This window comes from Thermobia domestica, chromosome 6 (assembly GCF_964235325.1).
Source record: "Thermobia domestica chromosome 6, izTheDome1.hap1.1, whole genome shotgun sequence".
Classification (NCBI taxonomy): domain Eukaryota; kingdom Metazoa; phylum Arthropoda; class Insecta; order Zygentoma; family Lepismatidae; genus Thermobia; species Thermobia domestica.
The window spans coordinates 257,564,845-257,587,560 of NC_137459.1; the positions used below are offsets into that span (position 1 = coordinate 257,564,845).

General features: G+C 36.2%; 1 protein-coding gene across 1 annotated transcript in view; it reads left to right on the forward strand.

Annotated features, from left to right (window-relative positions):
* LOC145687511 (cell adhesion molecule Dscam1-like) overlaps window positions 1-22,716 on the forward strand; it is a 1,370,399-nt gene that overhangs the window by 1,017,144 nt on the left and 330,539 nt on the right. Inside the window, exon 7 of the mRNA XM_081760977.1 lies at window positions 10,545-10,655. Coding sequence (XP_081617103.1) covers window positions 10,545-10,655 — 111 coding nt within the window. The remainder of the gene's footprint in view (window positions 1-10,544; window positions 10,656-22,716) is intronic.

Here is a 22,716-nt window from a genome sequence, read left to right on the forward strand (position 1 = left end):
TTACTAATTATTGATAAACTACTTTACTATAACAAATAAATTATATATTATCAAAACTACCATAACCAAATAAAATGAAATTAAATCTTTTAGTTTTACGTCCCATGGTTATGCCGGGTAGGCTAAAGGAGACGTTGATGATGAATAATGAATGAAATGGTGGAATGAAGAGAGTGGGAGGAAACGGGAGAACCCCAAGAAAACCCACGCACACGGTGTTTGTCCACAACAAAGTTCACTTGGCGAGGGCAATTAAAACGCTAATATATAGCAATATACTAAATGGGAATATTTTTGAGCAATATTCTTAATTATTAAGTTTTGTTATTCCAACTGAATATATATATATATATATATATATATATATATTCATTTCATATTTACATAATAAGACTAGCAAAATGAATTATTATTATTATTATTATTATTAGTAGTAGTAGTAGTAGTAGTATTAATAGTATTAGTATTATTTAGAAACTAATGAACAGGTAATATCAGAACCCGTACCTGTCTGTAATCAATCTGGCGAGCAGAGAAAAACCTTCGTTTACGAACGAAACTTAACTTTCTATCAGCCGATAAGAGATAATTTTACATAAACTGCGTACCATAACTAGGTATCCAGGAGACGAGAAGTACATTTCTTAAATTCGAAAAGAGACGAGAAATTTTACGAGTCGTGGACAATGCTAGTTCGCCCAATCTTGGATATGAAATTAGAAAGAAAATCAGAACATGGGTTTTGTACCTAAGAAGACGAGACGAGGAAAAGCTTTTCAACAATCGAAAGAGGACGAGAAAGCATTCTCCGAGAATTTAGCTGATAGGAAATTTCTACAAAGTTTACGTGTCGTATCATGGGCAACATTAACTATAACGAGAAAACCGCTTTCTCTATCAAACAGAATTGGAAGATTGTATTGTATTCAATCTTACGGAAATTGCATACAATACAATAGATGTGACTGCAAATTAGAATACTAAGTTAAGTACACCTATATGGAATAGTTTTGTGGCCACTATTTGTCAATGACATGGTTAGTCGAGAAAAGAAAGTCTTCATGAACGATTTTTTTTTTTCACTCCGTGATTTCTAATACCGTGCTGTTATCCTTATTGCGGATTTCTCTGAGCCCTTACTAGATTTTTTTCGGAGCAGAAAAGCTTTAGCGGAACATCGATGACATTTAAGTATTCCTAAGAAAATCTTGCCATCATTTATTTAAGAATTTATTTATTTATGTAAAATGACTTCTACTCAGTTTTTTTTTTCTTTGTTACTCACACTAACAAAATATCGTTATCGCTTACTTACTGAATTACTGAAAATCGATATTGTAATATGGAGACGCATCAGTCTGAAGGTAACACTAACATGAAAACTTCAAAACGTTTAAGAGTTGAAGGTTGCATAAATATTAGACAACATATTTATATATTCTTAATCGCCATTATGAACGCAAAACACCTCAAGCTATCAGACGTGCTAAATCCTAATTGTTCACATTCAGGGTAATAGTTGCTGCAAGCAGCGATACCTTCTACTTGTCCCAAAGAGATATTACTAGCGTGCAGACAAATCGAATCCTTGGAGGTATAACTAGCAAGGTACATCCACGGGGTGTCCACCGAGTTCAGTTGAGTTGATTTTGAGTGTAACGTCCCTCTCAGCAGCGAGGCTATATGAGACGGGATCTACAGATTAACGTGGCATCCGAATCACATGAGCTCCCGCGGGAATCGAACCCGGGTCTCCCCCGCCCTAACCGCTTAGCCATGAAGGAGTTCGGGGTGTCCACTGGGTCCAGACCCCCGAAAAAATTCGTTAACTCGACTAATGTTAGTACACTTTCTGAACATAACTATAGTTGTTTAACAGAAAAATGATTCATGTAGCCTAAAGATTTAATTTCATACCCCATCTGAGTTCTTCTTTTCCTTATAAAAGCGATGAAGTTCTTTAAGATTATCTGACAATGTAGATGGCAGTAATTAACAATTGCCTATCGTTCTCTCAGGTGTAAAACAACATAGGTTTATATAGACGTATTAGACCCCTTGAATAACGTTAGACTCTTCCCAACAACAACAACAAATAGGGCGCGCGCCTGATAACTAGTTATACGTTGTTTTTTTTTCACCTTGCAGATTTTCTAATGGTGGCGTTCTCTTATAGAATGTGTCTGACAAAAGTACTTAGAACTTCATGTCATCTGGTATAATATTCCTGAAGTTTGTGTGAAAGAAAAGTTCTTCAGAGTCACCGTGCATTATAACAGCATACACGTGAACGAATCTTGCTTGAAGTTTGAATCCCGCTAGTAAGTAAAGGTTTAGAAGGGAAAATAATTAAATTTTCCTTCCATAGATCCCTGCTTACAAATAAGTACGTAGAACCTTTTGAAAGAGCATAGTTGTCCCTTTGAATGAGACTATCCATTAACCAGATTGAATACACCATATTTTATTCAGCAGTGTTACTGATATTCATGTATATTTCTCAATTATAAGAGGAAATTTGTGATTCTAGTAGCATTATTATTTTTCTTTATATATACCTACATAGTAATGTATCACATTTTTTTCTAAGACGTAGCTTTCTATCTTTCCTTTTTCTTTTCTATTCTATTTTCAAGACTTTCCTCTCTTGATCCTCTTAATTCTTTGAACTTTAGAGATTTCCAACTTGGAAACTTCTGAAAAAGACGAAGTGTAATAAACATGGAAGAGGGATTAAGAAAAAAGAATGAAAGAATGATTATTGGAGCAAGATAAGAAAAATAAAGAAAGAACCTAACTTGACAACTATTGCATCGAATTGTGTGATGGAATAATCAGTGGCGGCTTCAGAGTTCTACAAGGGGTAATCACATCGGCAAAGATGGGAGGATTTCCATCCCTCCGCGCAAACTCAACCTCTAACTGCGATGCGTCCATTTCTTTTTAACTTTAAAGGCATTCTTTTAATTCTCTTGTGGGACACAAATAATATAGAAAAAATAGTAACGAACCTTGCTCCGCATAATCGTATATCATGTGTACGTACTATATACATTCAGAATTATTTAACCTAATTTGAAATGTTTTCCGAAACACAAATAATTTAAACTGTTCAAGAAGAAGAAAACAATTGATGTCGCCAACACGTTGAAACTATTTCTTCAAATTGATTTTTTTCATTTAATTTTACAAAATTTTACACATTAGCATGCATTATTATTAAGTGTAATTCCATACGGATAAAAAAAAAAACTAAGAAATGATGCGAAGAAAACTAGCATTTATATTTATAGTACATATTAACTTGTAAACTAAGAACAATATAGTAGTTTTCTCGGGAAAATAGTGTACTAGGGAATTTAACCATTCACCTTTTCAGTAAAAAAAAAAAATCCTTATATAAACTATTATGCAAAGCTTTTAAGAGTTTTCTCTAAATCTTTGATCACTCTAAAATGCTCACCGTGTAGGTTATGAATATTCTCCTTCGGCATACGATGTTGCTTTCGTTTGGAACGGATGTCTTTCTTTGTCCACAGCGGCCTCAGACGGGATAGGTTACGGTCCGTAGTTCATAGCAGCCCTGATAGCAGTTATTCAAAAGATTATACTCCGTAGATCATAGCAGCCCCAGGAGTAAGTATTAAAGGATATCTGTAGCCCATGGCAGCCTTGGGAGTAGGTTTCGTAGGTGAATGATGAACACTGGCACTGATAATTTCTCAGTCCCGTCGTCCGCTTTTATAGCCATCTTTTTGGAGGGAGGACCTTTAGTGGGGTCGTCGGAACTCTTCGTGGTTTTCCGTGTCCTCTTTGTTTCTACATGGAAGGTGCAGTTTCTTCCTGTCATCTGTCACTGTTTGTTTATAATCGTAAAAACAACGTGTTTATAGTGAAAGCATGTGACTTATATTTTGAAGACATATGAACTTGTACACATTATAAGCGATCTTATTTCAAACATTGGGACATTATATTTTCAATTAAACTCAACAAATATCGTCATCGTCTAATCAATGTTAAGATCGCATTTCAATCCTTTTTTTTTATAAGTTCATTTACTCAATAAACAAGAAAGTTTCCTTGCTGTATATTGTCCTATTCTTTCATGTATAATTTCTTAATCAATAAAACAGCAGATTGTTTCCCTGTCCGCATTCTTGTCATCACCTCATTCATGGCTAATCTATGTAGTCTGCACTTTTCTACGTCATAGAAAAAACTGTCAAAAAACTAAAAAAGAAACGTTAAACAAAACGGTTTAAAAAGTTTTGAAAAAGGTAGTTAAAGTTAAAGGGCCTTTCCTAGTAAGATAGTGAAACCGGCCCTTGATCCAAATTGGGTCGCTATTGACACAAAACGTTACACTTGACCTAAAACTATCTAACAAAATGCCCCCTACTCCTCCCCTTACAGATTTGTCATATCATAAATGCTCAAATTTGAATATTTTTTTTTAAATTTTGGTGGGGGTGGTAAAAAAAATTTGAAAGTTTCACAAATTGTAGATACTATCTAGATGTAAATGTGCATTTTTTTTTTCAAAACCATCGATGCGTATTTTCTTTATTTTTTGCGTGTTGAAAATTTCAAAAAAAAAAATGTAGAAAAATATTTTGGGGAGAACGCGTCGCTGATTCTTTTGGTTAAAAAATTTCTTATACACTTAGGTACAACATATATTTTTTCGGGGCCTGAAAGTGATGGCAACATTGTCAAAAATAAATAAAACTGAAAACAAACGTGTTTTTCGCTCAGTTTTCTTACTGAGAGCCCCTTCAAACAATCCTTTGCCAAAGTTCACAATTTTTCTTTCTCTTGCGTCCTTTCCGATTCTGTTGTTTTTCGGCTGCTTCGATTGTGTCCATTTCGTAATAGAAACCCCAAATATATCTTCGTAACAGTGCTTCCACTGCAGCCGATTATTGCGCAACGAAATTACACACACCTCCCGTCGGCCCCTCGTATCTATCAGTGCTTGCTTCACTGGCCACACACACAGTGGCGCTCTCTATTGGTAGCTTTCTCTACCGCGAGCCGTGCAACTTTGTTGTGCAAGACTCGGTTGAAGTGGAAGCACTGCTACGGAGATATACCATATCTTGACTCTTTCGAATATTATTTAATGTTTACTCGTTTTTTCATACTGAAAAATTGTGCAGCGGTTGTGAGCGCAGACTATACAAAAATATTTAACTAAGCATTGTGCTGAGAGGTATTTATTATGTTCTACACGATAAGTTTCACAGACTCACTTGATTACACTTCGATGATCTTTAATAAGAAAATCATATAGGTTTTATTTCCTGTGATTCTCACGCGTTTATACTCTGATAAACCTTGTACTTATCTTTGACTGCAATGTTTTGATGCATAGATGTACGTAACAAGCGAGGAGAAAGAAAATCGTCGATTTAATGATGAGAGAGAGGAGATAATTACTTTTGTTAGAATTACATTAGGAGCCTCATAGTAGTCCAATGTGTCTGATTATGTTCCGTTGTTTTCAGGTAATACAGAATCTGTCTGGGTCGCACAGTTTGTCCATTTCACTGATCTGTTCGGATTAGCAGGTCTAGTAAGTCACGAATCTGATTTATTCTGAATCTCGGGTCACGAAATTCGTAAGCCGTCCCATCCCGACACAACGAGAAAATGTTAAAATAGGATTTGAAGCTTTCCTGGTGTCATTATGCAAATACAATGACTGTTCTTGAGATATAAGCAGATTATGTGTTCCTTGTCCAACATTTCGAGGACATGTCTTGTTCTTATCTTCTGTATCAGTATGGGAACAGTATCTGTTCTCGAAACCTTGTTCGACGTACTCACTTCGTTGATCTGAGAAGAGGTATCCGAGAAAACGTTAGTTCTACAGCAGGTGAAGAGGAAATAACCATTACAGAAGTGACTGTATGTAAAGATAAATCAGAGTCAAGTGAAGGAAAAGGCCTATCGGAGAAATTTACCTAATGCAATAAATTTGAAGAGACTATAATAAGTGTCAACATTGATTATGCATAACGATTAACTTGTTCTCTTAGGAGAGAAAGTAAATGGCAAATGAGGAACTACGGAAGGGAAATTCAAATCATTAAGCATTTATTTAACACACCTTCCGAACACACAAACCGGATCACTTCTCGTTATTCCTCTTTGGTGCAAACTTCTAATAGACCGTCCATGATCTACAACAAATGGAGGAATTAGAATCAAACTTTCAGAACATGACTACAACAGCATAGCAATAAAACAAACGAGGACATAGGTCAGCATGAACAATGTAAGAAAAGTTTAAACTACATTGTGAATATTTTTTCACTTACCGTCGTAGTACGTTATATCCATCTTGACTTATCACCAAATACACATTTTGGTTTGAATTAGGATTCTACTATTATAAAATAAAAATATAGACCATCTGTTGTGAGTAGTTTTTAAGAAAAAAAAAGAGAAAATTAGATATTTTTCGCTTAACTCACAAATCGATTGCTTTTGCAAGAGACGCAATAGTCAATTTATGTAATCAGTATAGTGAGCAGATGTAAACTCTTCAAATTATAGTAGTAAATAATAATTGTTAATTTACCACAAATATCTGGTACGAATTTTGGAGGCCAGCTTATATAGTCATACATTTTCTCGTGTCGTTATACTGGTGGCACGTATTCTGTGAACTTCGTTTAATATCAAGTTTGGAATTCTCTGATCGATGTGCCTAAAGACATAACAAGATAAATGTATGGGTAATCAGGGCAAGAGTGAACGCTGGGGCAAGAGTGAAAATGCTATTGACGAAGAAGTGGCAACGTCGGTAAACAAACGAATGTTGAAAATTAGTTCGGCATGACACATGTAGGAACGGAAAAGGAGGGAAGCCGTGTGCGTGCAGTGTGAAGAGCAGCAGAGTAGAAAGTTTGTTGCAAAAGGAAAGAAGTAAAAGATTCGTAGGTAAGTGTCACAGTTTATAACGTAGTTTCAGCTGAAGGTGCAGAATTGGAAATATTTCCTTGAAAAACTGCATATCGGTGGTATGCAAAAGAGAAAAGTGCTCTGGCAGGAGATGGCAGGCAATTATTGGAAGATACCTGAAGCGGGGCAAGAGTGTACGGGGCAAGTGTGAATGTTCACACTTGCCGCTTATTTTAAATTGGGTAAAGAAAATGTAGGAGCGAAAAAGGAACATTGAGTAAAAAACATTTGCAGAGGCAAGGCAGAAGTTGGCGGCTATAGACTACTAACAAAACGTATGCTTTATCGTTTAGAATTTTGCAGCCCCAGTTGTTGAGCATATGTCATGTCGCACGGGAACACAAAAGAAGCTAAAAATTCGCATGAAAGTCATCCACACTCATGGGTACGCCCAGCCAATTCAGTGGGAAATTGTTTTCAGATACACCAAAAAGTGAAATGAGGATTTTCTGTATCATATGCGAGTGGTTTCACGAATAACGTTCTAATCTTAATCAAAGGAAGCTTGTGTACGTGTGTGACCACTGTGTGCACCGGAAGTAACATTTTTGTGCTTCGTGATTAATGTTGAACTGATTTCTCCTATTTTCATATTTTGTAATTATAGCATGTATGATATACAGTACTATAACATTTGTTGGCAGTTCAGTTTGACACTAATCTGTTTGACATGTTATAACTTCCTTAGTTCCATGTAATCTGTACATATATAACTGTGATTCAATGTATATTTTGTTGTTTATGCCTACGTTTCTATGTTTTGATTAGACTGTTCATCGTTGCCCAAACCGTTGTTTACTCTTACCCTACCACATGGGGCAAGAGTACAAAATTTTTCCTTCGCCAAAACTATGTTATTCCTCTGTATCTTCTGCTTGATTTGCGGCATTTAAACTGTATATGTTATTAGAGATAACAGGCTTTCACATAGAGAATATATTGCGTTTTTCTCTGTCACTATTCCACCGCAATTCTTTGATTTACAAAAAGTGTTCAATCTTGCCCTGGGTGCCCATAGTATATACTCGTAGTGATGGAACTCCAATCATTTTAATTTTCATTATAATTCCGAGATAATGGCGGTGTTAATTATTCAGCATCATGGCCACTATACTACCGTAGCTAACATTTAGAATATAATCATTCAATGTTGGTGTAATTTTACATTAGGTTGTTGTATTATAAAGGTAACCAAGAAATCTCTGTCGCTTTTTGTGGAGGTCTGTGTTCTATTGGAGTTTAATGCGAATGAGGAAAAAGCAAATATCAGTTGTTGGCTTGGGTATATCCAACATACTACCTGGTTGTGGCAGTTCAGTTACAACGTAAACTTGCGTAAGGACAGAGTGAACAGGGGATCATCACAGATCGTCATAAGGGCGTGTGTTGTGTATGAGTTCAAACTAGGGTCAGACGCCGTTGCACCGGAGAGAAAGATATGTCATGCCTTTGGTGTGGGTGTCGTGACAACGCGGATAGTGGAGCAGTGGTTTAACAAGTTTCAAGACACTGACGAAACACTCGAAGACGCACCACGTATCGGAATATAAATAAATATACAAAATGAAGATCTGCAAGCAGCAATTGAGGCGAGTTGTAGACAGACAGCTGAGGAACTGGGGCTAACATTCAATATGAGTGGAGAAACCATTCAGCAGCACTTTCATCAACTTGGAAAGCAGTACAAGTTGGGTCTATGGGTCCCATATGATTTGACTACGGGCCGGAAGGCTACGCGAGCAGACACCTGTGTTTATTTGCTGTCTTGTTTAAGGAAGGAACCGTTTCTGGACAGGGTGTTGACATGTGATGAGAATTGGCTTTTGTACAAATCTCCACGGCACCGTCATCATTGGTTAGCGTCCTATGAACGGATTCCAAAACAACCGAAACCAGCACTGCACCAAAAGAAGTTTGTCCTGTGTGTTTGGTGAACTGTTCGCGGCATCGTGCATCAGGATCTGCTAGCAGCTGGTCAGAGCATCAATACAACCGTGTACTGTCAGTAGTTGAGCCGTGTTCAAGACAAGCTCAAAGCTCTGGAGCCAACACTTTTAAATCGCAAAGCAATCCTCATGTTACAGGACAACGCTAAACCCCACATGGCTAGAATGACCCGGGACACCATTCTACGCTTTGGATGGGAAGCACTATTCCATCCACATTCCGTCCAATTTTCACCTGTTCCAGTCCTTGGACTATCAGCTCAGAAGATGCCAGTTCATTTCCGTAGTAAAAGTGCAAAATGCACTTGATATCTTGTTCGCTTCATGGGCCACTAAGTTCTACCGCGATGGAATCCATGTCCTTCCAGAACGTTGGGAGAAGGTCGTCGATGCTGATGGGGACAATTTTTGATCTTCCAGACACGTCTTAGATGGCATATCGATGTTCGAAGTTAGTGGGTGAAAAACCGACAGAACTTTCTTGGTTACTTCCTATAAATCATCAGCCATCATTCCCTATTTGATATACCGGCTTTTCACAACTAAATTAAGGCATCGTTGTTGTCACTCGATGCATGTTGGCTATCTTTGCCCTCTTTGGTTAACAAAGTGAAACTAAAACCCTTTATACTATTTGTGTAAGTCCGTGAACTTCCACCATGCACAATTCAGTACTTGTGAAATTTCAAATATAGAAGGTTCTAGTCTTTGACTTTCATGTGTCACACCAGTTCTATAGCTTTATTTCCTTAACATTCAACTTTCGGAATATTGTAGCTCCTATAACCAGTTTATATGTACCCGGACATCTTTAATACGGATTTTCTTTTTATTTTGTCGTGCGGACTTTATTTTTCATACTGATTAGCCAATTATCATGTATACTTAAACATACTTATTGCCGTGATAATTGTAATATTTTCTTTGTTCGTTCATGCAAAACCCGAAATTTCTTGTAGTATCGTTGTATGAGTTAAATAAGTATACAGCATACGATACGCTAACCAAATGGACTAGCTTTAATACAGTTTTCTTTAAAATAAGGAGAACGTAATTATTTAAACATTGCTACAATTGCTGTTAAAAATGGACCTTAACTCTGCTGAAATTATTGACAAAATCGCATCCATGGATCTAGGTACATAATTTTGCTGAAGACTATATTGTGTGCGTTCTAGGATTTAGTTCATAAATTTATAACTATACTGTGTGTGTGACAGCTTTCAAATAGCATCAGAAACGGGTGTTTTATACAGAATGATAGTGTATATTTCATAATATTTGACATGTCGTAAAATGCACTTCTAAAGTTTCAACTTTCATGAAATTCAAGTCGTTGACCATAAACCTATTCTTAGCTCTTCAGCAGAATAAACTCCATTCTTGGTTTGCTGGGTACGATATTATTGAAAACGGTTGATGTATCTAAATGTATGCTGATTAAATTACTTGAGCATGTGTTGTGTTTCCCCACTTATTTTCACTGAATATGCTACTTTAAGTACATTTTATTTGGATTCAATAAGGAAACTTAGAATAATTTATGACGAGTGCGGGATGTTAGTAGTGAAATTACTTCTGATAGTACTACAAATGCAGAGTATAAATTGAATTTTTTTTTTACAGGATTACCGTACGTTAGGAAAATGCCAAGTATTTCAGCAGTTGCTGGAGAGCCTTTGTACGTAACTTGTCCAGCGGCAGGGTACCCCATTGACTCCATCGTGTGGGAGAAAGGTAAGTAATAACACGTTTATGTACGGTGAAGATCTTTATTGAACTAGCTATGAGTTCTTTGAGTTCAATGCACAGCAAAGTTCTGATATTTTTTTTTTTTTAATAAGGCGAACACAAATACTATTTACTAGTCAGTTAAGATGTCTACACGAAATGATAAAATTACACTAAGAAATGGATCCACATAGCGAACAATGCCAATTTGTATTATGTTGCATACTGAATCATCATCATCATCTTCATCATCATCATCATAGGTATTCTGCCTTTATTGGCAGGTCACTTGCCGCAGCTGAGAAGCTTCCATGCTCCACGGTCCTCCGCTAACTTCTTCGTCTTCGCGTATGATCTTTCTGTTTTTATATCATCCATTACTGAAAGGTAACGTTTATTTCAACATTTCAATGTTTGCATTTATCATGTGAGATAGCAACCACGTCGTGCCTTGACTGCAGGGTCATCATTTTCTGGGTTCCAGGTAATGAACAGTTATTATTGTTACAAAGACGTTTGTTACGGTATGCAACAAAGCATGTCTCATACACGTTTCGAGCAGTCAACATCTTTCAATGGAGGTGGTATTGTAAATCTTCGAGACATTGAAACACAGCCACATAGTAGATTTTCATGCTTGTATGGTCAGATAATTGCCATAGATATTGCATTATAGGAGTTCATAGAATAGGATCAGATCAATATTACACCAGGAACATGAATACGAAGTTTCAAGAATGGTCTACTTCATAGCCTATAACACTAGCAAGTGTCCTTGACCAAACTTAACACGTCACAACACAGTAGTGTTGCACATCTACATTGTGTGAGAGCAACACTGATCAACACATGGTGTTACATAGTTTTCGTGACGAGGGAGTGATTACATTTGTAGAAGTCATGTTCGTTTATTTATTCATCAATGCTGAGGGGAATGAAAACTGATATGCATTATCCATGACATACAGACGCAACTTCTTATCTTATAGCGTTGAACTCTGGAGAGTATAGAGTTACAAGTAATAGTGCCTTCTTTCCATGAAAAAAAGATCACTTATATTTTTTACATCATTACTTAACCAATTTAAGTACAACTTTATTTATGTGGCACACAAAATAGCATATAAATTTATAGAAACAAAATTGTACAATCATAACATTGTTCGAGCAGTTTCCTGCATTTAGGAGGACTATGTGCTATTTCATAAAACCCAGATGTATATTTATGATGACACTGAATGTAACGTTGCTCAAGACACTGAAACTTCCTCTTTGTCATCGTGATCTCCAGATCTCTTCTTCAGTGTATGATAATGGGAGCGCGGTGGAACAGTAGTTGGGATAGCCTAGGAGTTATTTCCGTGACTCAGGAAAAGATTTTTGAATGACTACATCCAGACCTGGCATCTCGGTAATTTTGTTGTACCTGTTGTGGGTTCGAATCCCTCTGAAATGCCATAGGTGAATTTTCAACTGTTCTTGAAGTTCTTTTGTCCGTGTCTTCCTCAAGTCTGTAGTCTCTACACTGGAAAAAGTGGTAATGAGAGTCAAGAAGTTTTTTTTTTTAAGTAAGTGATGATAAATAGTAAAGCATAATTAGAAGATAAAGTAATTGACCTAAGAGCAACCGGCATGTTTCACTAAAGAACAAATTTCAAAGCATAAGATTCTTTAAGCGTTTTGGGCACTATTCCTTCAGATACAGGTAACATAGTAGCAATTTTAGATACACTTGCCCGATCTTAGTGCTCACCAATTATAATTATTTAACATCTGTAGTACAATTATTTAACCTCTTTGAAACTCAAAAAGTCTCCTATTCTACATCACCATCGTCTCTCCACTTCAACACACGTCTCCATCCTACCCTGCCAGACACTCTAAGTACAAGTTCAGCGTTACCATCGCATACACCTTACGCGTTGCAAACTATAGTTCTTTTTTATTATTTTGATAACGTCTGTATATGTATGTGTTAAGATCGTTATTGCCACAAGCTAATTTTGCACCCCAGTTCCTTCATGGATCGATAATTTAGAATGATTACGTATCTTTGAAAGAATACACATCATTCTATTTATTTACACTATAACCCAATTATAGAAAAAAGTTGTTACCTTGAATATTTTGGCTTCCTACTTCACTCGTGATTAATGCACTTCCATTAGAGTCCGTGGTCAGGGTTCGATTCTTGCTGGAAAACTTGTATCCAATATCTTACAGGTCAAAACTGAAAGAAAAGAGAACGAAGTAAATTAAGAATTTTGATAAGCTGTTGTGGGATTTTTGTAAAACAGTCTTATTCATCTCCGATGGTAAAGGCAATTATATTTTAAAGCTCTTAGCTTACTGGGACATGGTTGTTGCTTGGGATTGAGTGAGCTAATGTTGGTGTATCTTATTTCACTGACAGCTTTATTAATACTGATGAATGATTTTGAACTTTTCAACTTGATACGCTTTAAGCGTTCATGAAGTATCAACTTTAAGTTCTCTCCTCAGTTTGCATGTAAACAATAATTCCAAACTTCATTAACATTGGAGGAAAGGATTCGCAAACATAAGTTTTGGTTCAACATGAATATCCATTTCTGAAAGCTGGATATGCAATTTCCAATGAGTAAACAGTTGCTAACTACAGAAAGAGCAGTTCTTACTGTCCTTACTTTTACCTATCTAATTGAAAGACTGATTTGCAATAGCTATAATAACACGACCCTAACAGCAAATTATGTTCTGTAAGCACGATCGTGTTTCTTATGTTGACATTTTCAAATACAATATTAGCTTCACAGTTAAAAATTATTGATGCAGAGCAACAGCGTAACAAATAGTACAATATTATCTTCCCTACCACATTTTGAATAAATTATACATCTAAATAGTGCATAACGAAAAAGAACTAGTTAGTAAGTAGTGTTTCATTATTATAAAGAAAGTACTACTTCAGCTGGATATTTTCGAACTTTCTTTGTATTTGCAAACAAATGTACTCCTTTATCTCTATGTCTGTCCGATTTTTTTCACTCTGACACATGAACATATGAATAATTATTTTCGATAAATATAAAAGTTACTTACAAGTGTTTCCATAAAAATCGAAATAAAAATAACGTTATCATTAGTGAAAATATGTAATTCTACAGCTTTGAGAATTCGGTAGTAGAAAAGGGTATATATCGAACTTTACAGTTTTTATTTTTCCTTTCAGTTTTCAAATTACTGCAGGAAATGAAGAAAAATAATAAAATTTTACAACGTAGCATTTCCTTAGCACTTCCAAAGTACTATAATCTTTCTATATATAAAAGAAGTTTTGATTGACTGAAATATTGATCAACGCCCAGGCCAAAACACTACGTAAAGCTAGAAACTTGAAATTTGGACAGGACATAGGATTTGTGATGTAAGCCCTCATTAAATTTTGGAAATTCGACGGTGAATGGGGGAAACAGGGGTGGTAATTATTATTTTAGAATATCCATATCTCGGAATCCCAAAATTTGAAATTCAGACATGAATTTCGGTAATTTGCCTTCACATTTAAATTAACTAGATAAAAAGTTCTGTTTTTTTTCTTTTTTTACCTCTCCTAGAAGGTAAGAAAAAGGTAGAAATATGCAAGGGTGCGGGTTACAGTAGTAATAATTGGATGACCATATCTCGAAATTTGTTAGAGACATGAAATTTGGTATTTAGATTTTTGATTTTAATAGTTAAATACGTGTATCACTTTTTTGATATTTCTTCTAGAAGAGAAGAGAAAAGGCTTATAGAGAAAAAAAAAGAGTATAGGTTTCAATTGTAAACAATAAGGTATCCATATTATATTTCAAACTCTATTAAGATTTAAGGCATGAAAATTTGTGTTTATACGTTTGATTTGAAATAATTACTGATGTGTGTCAGCGTTATGTATATATACCCCAATACATTAACTATTTATTGATTTTAGAAAGGCTTTCGACTCGGTTAGGAGAGAAACTTTATACAACGTTCTAACAGAACTTGGGATACCGAAAAAGCTAATTAGATTAATTAAGGTATCTTTAAATGAATTTCAAAATAAAGTCTGGGTAGGAATTTTTTTCTCCACGAGCTTTCACGTCGAAAATTGCCTGAAACGACTAGATGTGTTGTCGCCATTATTATTCAACTTTGTTCTAGAATACGCTATAAGGAAAATCAAAGATAACAACCAGGGCTTAGAGTTGGACAGTGTTCACTAGGTTATGGCATACGCTGATGATGTAAATTTAATAGAGAATGATATTAGGACAATAGAAAGAAATGCAGAGGTCTTATTCAACGCTTGCAGGGACATGCGCTTAGAAGTAAATGCAGAGAAAACTAAGTACATGGAAGTGCGTCGGAACTGTAATACGGCAAATTATGGAGGCTTTAGAATATTAAATTATACTTTTTGATAAAGTAGAACTTGGAATACCGAGAAAACTAATTAGATTAATTAAGATATGTTTAAATGAATCCCAAAGTAAAGTCCGGGTAGCAAAATTTTTGTCCACGAGCTTTCACCTCGAAAATGGCCCGAAACAAGGAGATGCGTTGTCGCTATTATTATTTAACTTTGTTCTGGAATACGCTATAAGGAAAATCAAACATAGCAACCAGGGCCTAGAGTTGAACGGTATTCACCAGGTTATGGCATATGCTGATGATGTAAATTTAATAGGAGATGATAGGAGAACAATAGAAAGAAATGCAGAGATCTTATTAAACGCTTGCAGGGACATGGGTTTAGAAGTAAATGCAGAGAAAACTAAATACATGGAAGTGCGTCGGGACCGGAATACAGCAAATTATGGATGCGTTAAAATATTAAATAATACTTTTGATAAAGTGGATAGTTTCAAATATCTAGGATCAATATTAACAGAGGAAAATCATATTCACGAAGAAATTAAATGTCGACTAAAAGCAGGGAATTCGTGTTACTATTCCGTTCAAAATCTCTTGTCGTCGCGAATTCTGTCGAGGAATTTGAAGCTTAAAATATACAAAACGATAATTATGCCTGTTGTTCTGTATGCCTGCGAAGCATGGTCACTTACTCTGAGGGAAGAACATAGACTGAAAGTATTTGAGAACAAGATCCTGAGACGAATATTCGGACACAAGAGGAACGGGAATGGGGAATGGCGAAAACTTCATAACGAGGAACTACATAATTTATATGGTCTACCCAACATTGTTAGGGTCGTCAAGTCTAGGAAGCTTAGGTGGGCTGGTCATGTAGCTAGAATGGAAGAAAGTAGAAACGCTCTCAATGTCTTGACTGGAAGACCAATCGGAAAACGACCATTAGGAAGACCTAGGCGCAGACGGGAGGACAATATTAAGATGGATCTCGCAGAGATTGGAATACAAAGTAGAAACTGGATGCAGTTAGCTAAGGATAGAAGTCAGTGGAGAGCTTTTGTGAACGCGGCATTGAACCTCCGGGTTCCATAGACCATACAGTTAGTTAGTTAGTTAGTTTTTTTTTTTTTTTTTTGATAAAGTAGATACTTTCAAATATCTAGGATGAATATTAACAGACGAAAATCATATTCACAAAGAAATTAAATGTCGACTAAAAGCAGGGAATTCGTGTTAATATTCAGTTCAAAATAACTTGTCGTCGCGAATTCTGTCGAGGAATTTGAAGCTTAAGATGTATAAAACGATAATCATCCCTGTTGTTCTCTATGGTTGCGAAACATGGTCACTTACCCGGAAGGAAGAACATAGACTGAAAGTATTTGAGAACAAGATCCTGAGACGAATATTCGGACACAAGAGGAACGGGAATGGGGAATGACGAAAACTTCATAACGAGGATCTACATAATTTATACGGTTTACCCAACATTTTTAGGGTCGCCAAGTCTAGAAGACTTAGGTGGGCAGGTCATATAGATAGGATAGAACAAAGTAGAGGCGCTTTCAAAGTCTTGACAGGAAGACCAATCGGAAAACGACAATTAGGAAGACCTAGACGCAGATGGGAAGACAATATTAATATGGATCTAGCAGAAATAGAAATACAAAGTAGAAATGGATTCAGTTGGCTAAGGACGGAAGTCTATGGAGAGTTTTTGTGAATGCGGCATTGAACCTCCGCGTTCTATAGGCCATAGAGTTAGTTAGTTAATATATATAGAGATTTTCAAAACAACATCGACAAAGTTTGGGGGGTGATTCCTGACACCAAGATAAGACAAAAAGTTTAGACCAACCTGGGTGCACAAATGCTTCCTTTCGGAGTTATAGGCTGCCAAAAACACGAAAAAATATAAATTTAAAGGCCCAAAGCTCCAAACATATGGGATTTACCGTAGTCAGTACAAGACTTTAGCTAGGAACTAATAAGTGCGCTATTCAAAATTACATATTTGAGAATCCGTAGGTACACATGCAACAGTTTTTATAGAGGGAGTTTGGCTACGGGCATATAATTTGAACTACTCAGGAATTACCTCTATAAAAATTGTTGCAAAAGCACCGTAACATTTCCGAAATATGATATTTGGGTTGGGCACATACTGGTTCCTAAGTGAAGTCTTGACCCGACTACGGGAGGTTCCATAGTTTTGGAGCTATGGATGTTTAAATTTCATTCTTTTTTTATGTTTTCGGCAGCCTATAATTCCGAAAGGAAGCATTTGTGCTCCCAGGTTGGTCTATACTTTTTTTTTCTTATCTTGGTGTCAGGAATCACTTCCCAAACGTTGTCGGTGTTGTTTATCGGTATATATATATATATATATATATATATATATATATATATATATATATATATATATATATATATATATATATATTTGTGTGTGTGTTTGTGTGTGTGCCTACGTACGTATGTATGTAAGTGTGTTTTAGAAAAAGGCGGAAAGATAGTAGTAGGGATTGTAATTCTTAAAATAATATAGTCATATCTTGAAATCCCTTAACAGTAGAGATATGTTGATTAAAGATATTTTTCAGCCTTTTCTTTATATTTCTCTTAGAAGAGGATAAAAGATGGGTTAGAATTTTTTAAAAATAAAATTCCCATATTTTAAAATCTCTTAAGATTTGAGATATTTTAGGAATATGAGAAGTGCGAGGCCGTAGGTGGAGCAAATATGGGGGTCTGGGGGCGAAGTCCCCAGCTAGTTGATTTCAAGTCTAACATAAATTGTGTTTTCAATGAGTATTTTTGCCTTATTGAGTTCTATGGTTGTAACGTTCTATATTGCGTATGTATCATATTGATCAGTATTGTTGTTTTTTGGTATTGTACGGTACTTGCTATTTTCGATTGTACAACGTAATTCAGCATAAAAAGTGGCTTACAAGGGACGTATGTGAACCGTGACAGTTAGATATTTACAAAAATTGGTACCCTGACTAATTGTGGATTGCTAATCATCGTGATGAAAGTCAGTCAGTGCGGAAATGCCTTGTTTACCCGCTCTGTATAATACAACTTCTAAGCAGTGATCTTGTGAAGTTTTGCATAGTTATATCCCCAAAACGACGGAAAAAGGCAGAAAATTAAAACTGTGTGAAGGTAACTTGATAACTATCTTAGGGGAACACGTGACCAAGGACACAGGAGTAATGTCGCACAAGCAATGTTGGCATTACATCACAAACGTATAATTTCTCAAACAGAACGTTTACCATTTTATGGCATTAAAACAATTGGCATAAAATGTTAAAGAAAAGAAGCAAAAGATGGGTGGCCACTGTTGCCAAACAAGGGAGATATGAGACTGTAAAGTTGAGAAATTATGGGGTCCGTGCAAAAAGAAAATGTACAACAACAACAAGACTGCAGAGGGAACAAATGTACAGTAGGGAATAAACCACAGCATGCACAGCATGTGATTAACGGGCTTGAAACGTCATATCGAGTGTGCGGTTATGCCGAGAAATATACGTATTTTGCATACTATCTATGACTTTTCTGTTGTATGTATTGGTGTATTATGTTAAAGTATTTTGCGTCTGAATGCATTATGTTTTATCTTAATCGTCATCGTTGTCTCACATGATAACGTTTCCTATACTTTCGAATGACACCTATCGCAGGTCATTAATCTTTGCGAATCGATTATGACGTACTTTCTTGTCACAGATTTGTAACCTTTCATGTCACAGTTTTTCTGTGCTCTTTTAGGTGCTACGCAGTCGTTTCTGAGGTTTGGAAGACATGCAAGATTTTATACGGTGTTGCAACCCCAAGACAATTCATTTTATAGCTTTCGGGAACGGTTCGAGATATCGATTCCATACAAACGCCATTTGAATTGCTGAGCTAAAGGAGGACTTGCTGCGCACATTTCCGCATTATGTCTCATGGGACTGTTTTTTTTTTCTACGGCTACTCGTGCCATTTCTGGGTGAATCTTGTATCAAGTCCTGTCACTGGATGCTATGCATTCTGTAATTTACTCCCTACTGTATATTTGTTCCGTCTAATTTAGCCTAACCGGCATATCCGTGGGACGTTAAACTTAAAGATTTCATTTCATTTTCATTATTAATCATCTTAATTTTCTTTACAATACTGTACTGAACTCACAAACCTATGCTGGAGGTCTATTATTGTGTTAGTCGTTTTCATACAGACAGAAGGGGATTATGGATTATGGACAATAGAAGTATTCCATAACCGCCCTCCCATGGCAATTTTGTAGAGCATTCATACTTCAAATAAATCGTGCACATAACGTGACATTTCGTTCTGTTCCCTAGAAACGCAGCATAAGGCGCACACGTTTAATTTGCAAAATCATTTTACAAAATAAGTAACGAAAACTTACCTGCAAAAGTTCTTCGGAGGCGGAAATTTAAAAAAGACGAACTGCAGCGAGTCATCCATCAGCAACAACTAGCGCAATACTCCCACGTCATGAAACTTCTTCAAGAACATAGTTTCACTTATCGCCACGACAATACAGCACACAACAGAGGCAATAAGCCATGATTCCATAGCCCCACCCCTATTTCATAACCCCCTGTTTTCCTCTCTCTCTCTCTCCTCCCGTAAGCTCTACTGTCAAAGTGAAATAATAATAATAATAATAAAAACATATCAGGCCCGTTAAATCATATAAGTTAAAAAATTAATCGAGATTGATCGTTTGGTTCAAGAGTTATCAAGTTTTACTTTTTAACTTCTCCTCCCCCTCCCTTAAGTTCTAGCGTCAAAGTGAATAGATAAATAAAATCTATTTATCCCGGCCCGAACATCATTTATGTTGTAAATTTGATCGAGATCGGTCAGGTGGTTCAAGAGCGATAAAGTCACAAACAGAGTCGCCTTCATTTTTATTTTTACATATAACCCGTGATTCTCCTTCCCTACGTTGCACCGTCAAAGTTAAATGATAAAAATTATCCCAGACCAGTTGGCTGATTCAAGAGTTAAGTTTTATTTATTTTTTTATAATTTCCCCTCCTCCTCCTCTCCTATGCTTTACCGTCAAAGTGAGTAGCTAAAACACTCCTACGCCAGAACTGCATCTACGTCAAAAATTTGATCGAGATCGGTCGGGTGGTTCAAGAGATTAAGATTAAACATTGTCACTTTCAATTTTATAATATAGATTAAGTCCTAATAGCGAAATATTTTTGACAAGGAAGTTGCTACTCTAGTAGAATAGTTTTGAAGACGTAAATTAAGCCCAAAGGTCTTCTTATTGATTTAATACTAATATGAAGATTCAGTACTTTTAACAATTATTGGGCGTTTCTTTACTTTGAGTCCCAAAATTGCATCCTCTCTAGTAGCGAAATATTGGTCGCATTGGTAACTAAAGCCAAAGGCGAATACACTAACACATTTGGCCACAAGAGACAGATTGAAAAGTCTCAGTATATACACTTAATACTGGCAGTCTGTGCAGAGTGAAGTGCTGAAGGGAGTGAAGGAACGGACAATGGCATGTGAGCAATGTCTTGGCTACTGCATATTTTGTTCTCTTTCTACTCTTCATTTCATCATGAGTCAGTCCGTTCCAGCCATAGTGGAATTTTTCATTCAGCCTCCCTCCAAAATTCCTGTTGTTCGTAAGAGCAGAGGAACGTTGTTTTGGATCTAAGCCAACTCGTCTCCGGGTGCACTAGTTTATTCTAAACACTAGTGTTTCGTGCTTTCTCTATTGATACACTGACTTCACTTTCAATAGTCTATATGTTTGTTGGAAGTCATCTTGTCGTAGTGTGAGAGTGGAAATAAAGATTCATGGTTCGATATCAATCCAGTAACCTAAGGAAGAACTATTCTTGAATTTTCTTAAGGATCTTCTGTTTCTTTGTATATAATGTTTTATTTATTTCTCGTGGTACGGAACGGTACCGTGTACCAGCACGTTGAGAAATATTTTGCGAATCTTTGTTCCTTCTTGAAGTCTATTGTATTCAGGGACTAGGTGTATTCGGGTCCTTCTGTCTTTCCCTCGCGCCTCCATTTTTCGCACGGTCATATAAACCATAAATGCTCTGACCCAACCGGATTTTTTTTTTTAAAAAAAAGACTGACATCCAGCGATGAAATAATCCCAACAAATTCGTATGTCACTGAAGTTCTACTAAACTGAAAGCCAGTTCAAAAATTCTGTTTGGACTCCACCTCTGTACTTTCTCCGTAGATGAACCTTGGCTCAGTTTCTACTGTAATGTGTCTAATTAATTGGTTTTATTCATTATTAGGAAGAGGATTAAGTGAAAACATTCCCTAGATTTTTTCGCAAAGTTTGTCCATTAATTTAGTAGAGGTTTGTAGAACATCTTGGTAGCACGATTAGTATTATGAAGAACATTATGTGAACAATGATCTTCATGTGAGATGTTACTGAATTTCAGTATTTGTGGAATTATCAATGCCTTTTGGAAACAATCAATAGCCACTTACTTTTGCCCGTTTACAAAAAAGAGAAAAAAGGTAAGAAACAAATCAGATATTTTAAAATTATATATATATATATATATATATATATATATATATATATATATATATATATATGTGTGTGTGTGTGTGTGTGTGTGTGTGTGTGCGTAAGAGTTTTTAGTTACAGAACTGCATGGATATGCTACTGGACGTTATTATTATTGTTAATAATAATAATAATACTCTGAACGTGAGGTTCAGCGTACCGACACCTTTATTTTAGAAATAAAACGCCATATATGCCGGTATATAAGTATGTGTTTTCCAGCCTTACTCCAAAACACTTGGAGCAATTTTAACCAAACTTGGTACACACATCACCTGCAGTCTGGGAAAGAGTAATGTCGGGGCACAACCACCCTAGCACACCTAGAAACAGTGAGAGCAAAAATATAAAATGATCAAAAACGACCAATATTAGTGTCGTATCAATAGTTTTCTGGTTCCGTGAGCTGATTGGTGACAGTTCCGATACCGTTTAAACCCACATTCAGCACTTCAGTGAGGGTACTATCTCCTAGCACACCTATTGGAAGTAGGGATGGTTTATAAAAATATCGATAATGACCGATATTAGTGTCAAATTCGAAGTTTTCGTGGTCGCTGAAATGAACAGTGACACTTCCGATACAGTTAAAACCAAATTTAACCCCTTTTGGTATTTTGGAGGGGAAAATGATGACATGTGAAACTAGTTAACAATGACCGATATTAGTGTTGAATCCATAATTTTCGGGGTCCCTAAGTTGATCAGTGACAGTGTTGGTGCCTTTTATGCCCAATGTCGGCTTTCAGTTGGGGTAAGAACCCACCTAGCGCTCCTTGGAGACGGGACGGAAGGACATATAAAAATGATTGATAACAGCCGAAATTATTGTCGAATCCTTAATTTTCGGGGTAGCTTAGATAAATAGTGACTCTCCCGATACCGCTTAAATCAGATTTAAGTATTCATTAGACAGGCTTAACGAGATAAAAACGGCGAATATTAGTATCGAATCCATAGTTTTCGGGGTCGATTAGATTAAGATTGACACTCCAGATGACATTTAAGTTGAACTTCAGCCCCGTTTAGCACACTGGGGAAGTGAAATTGATGCATGAAAAAATAATTAAAAATGACCGATAT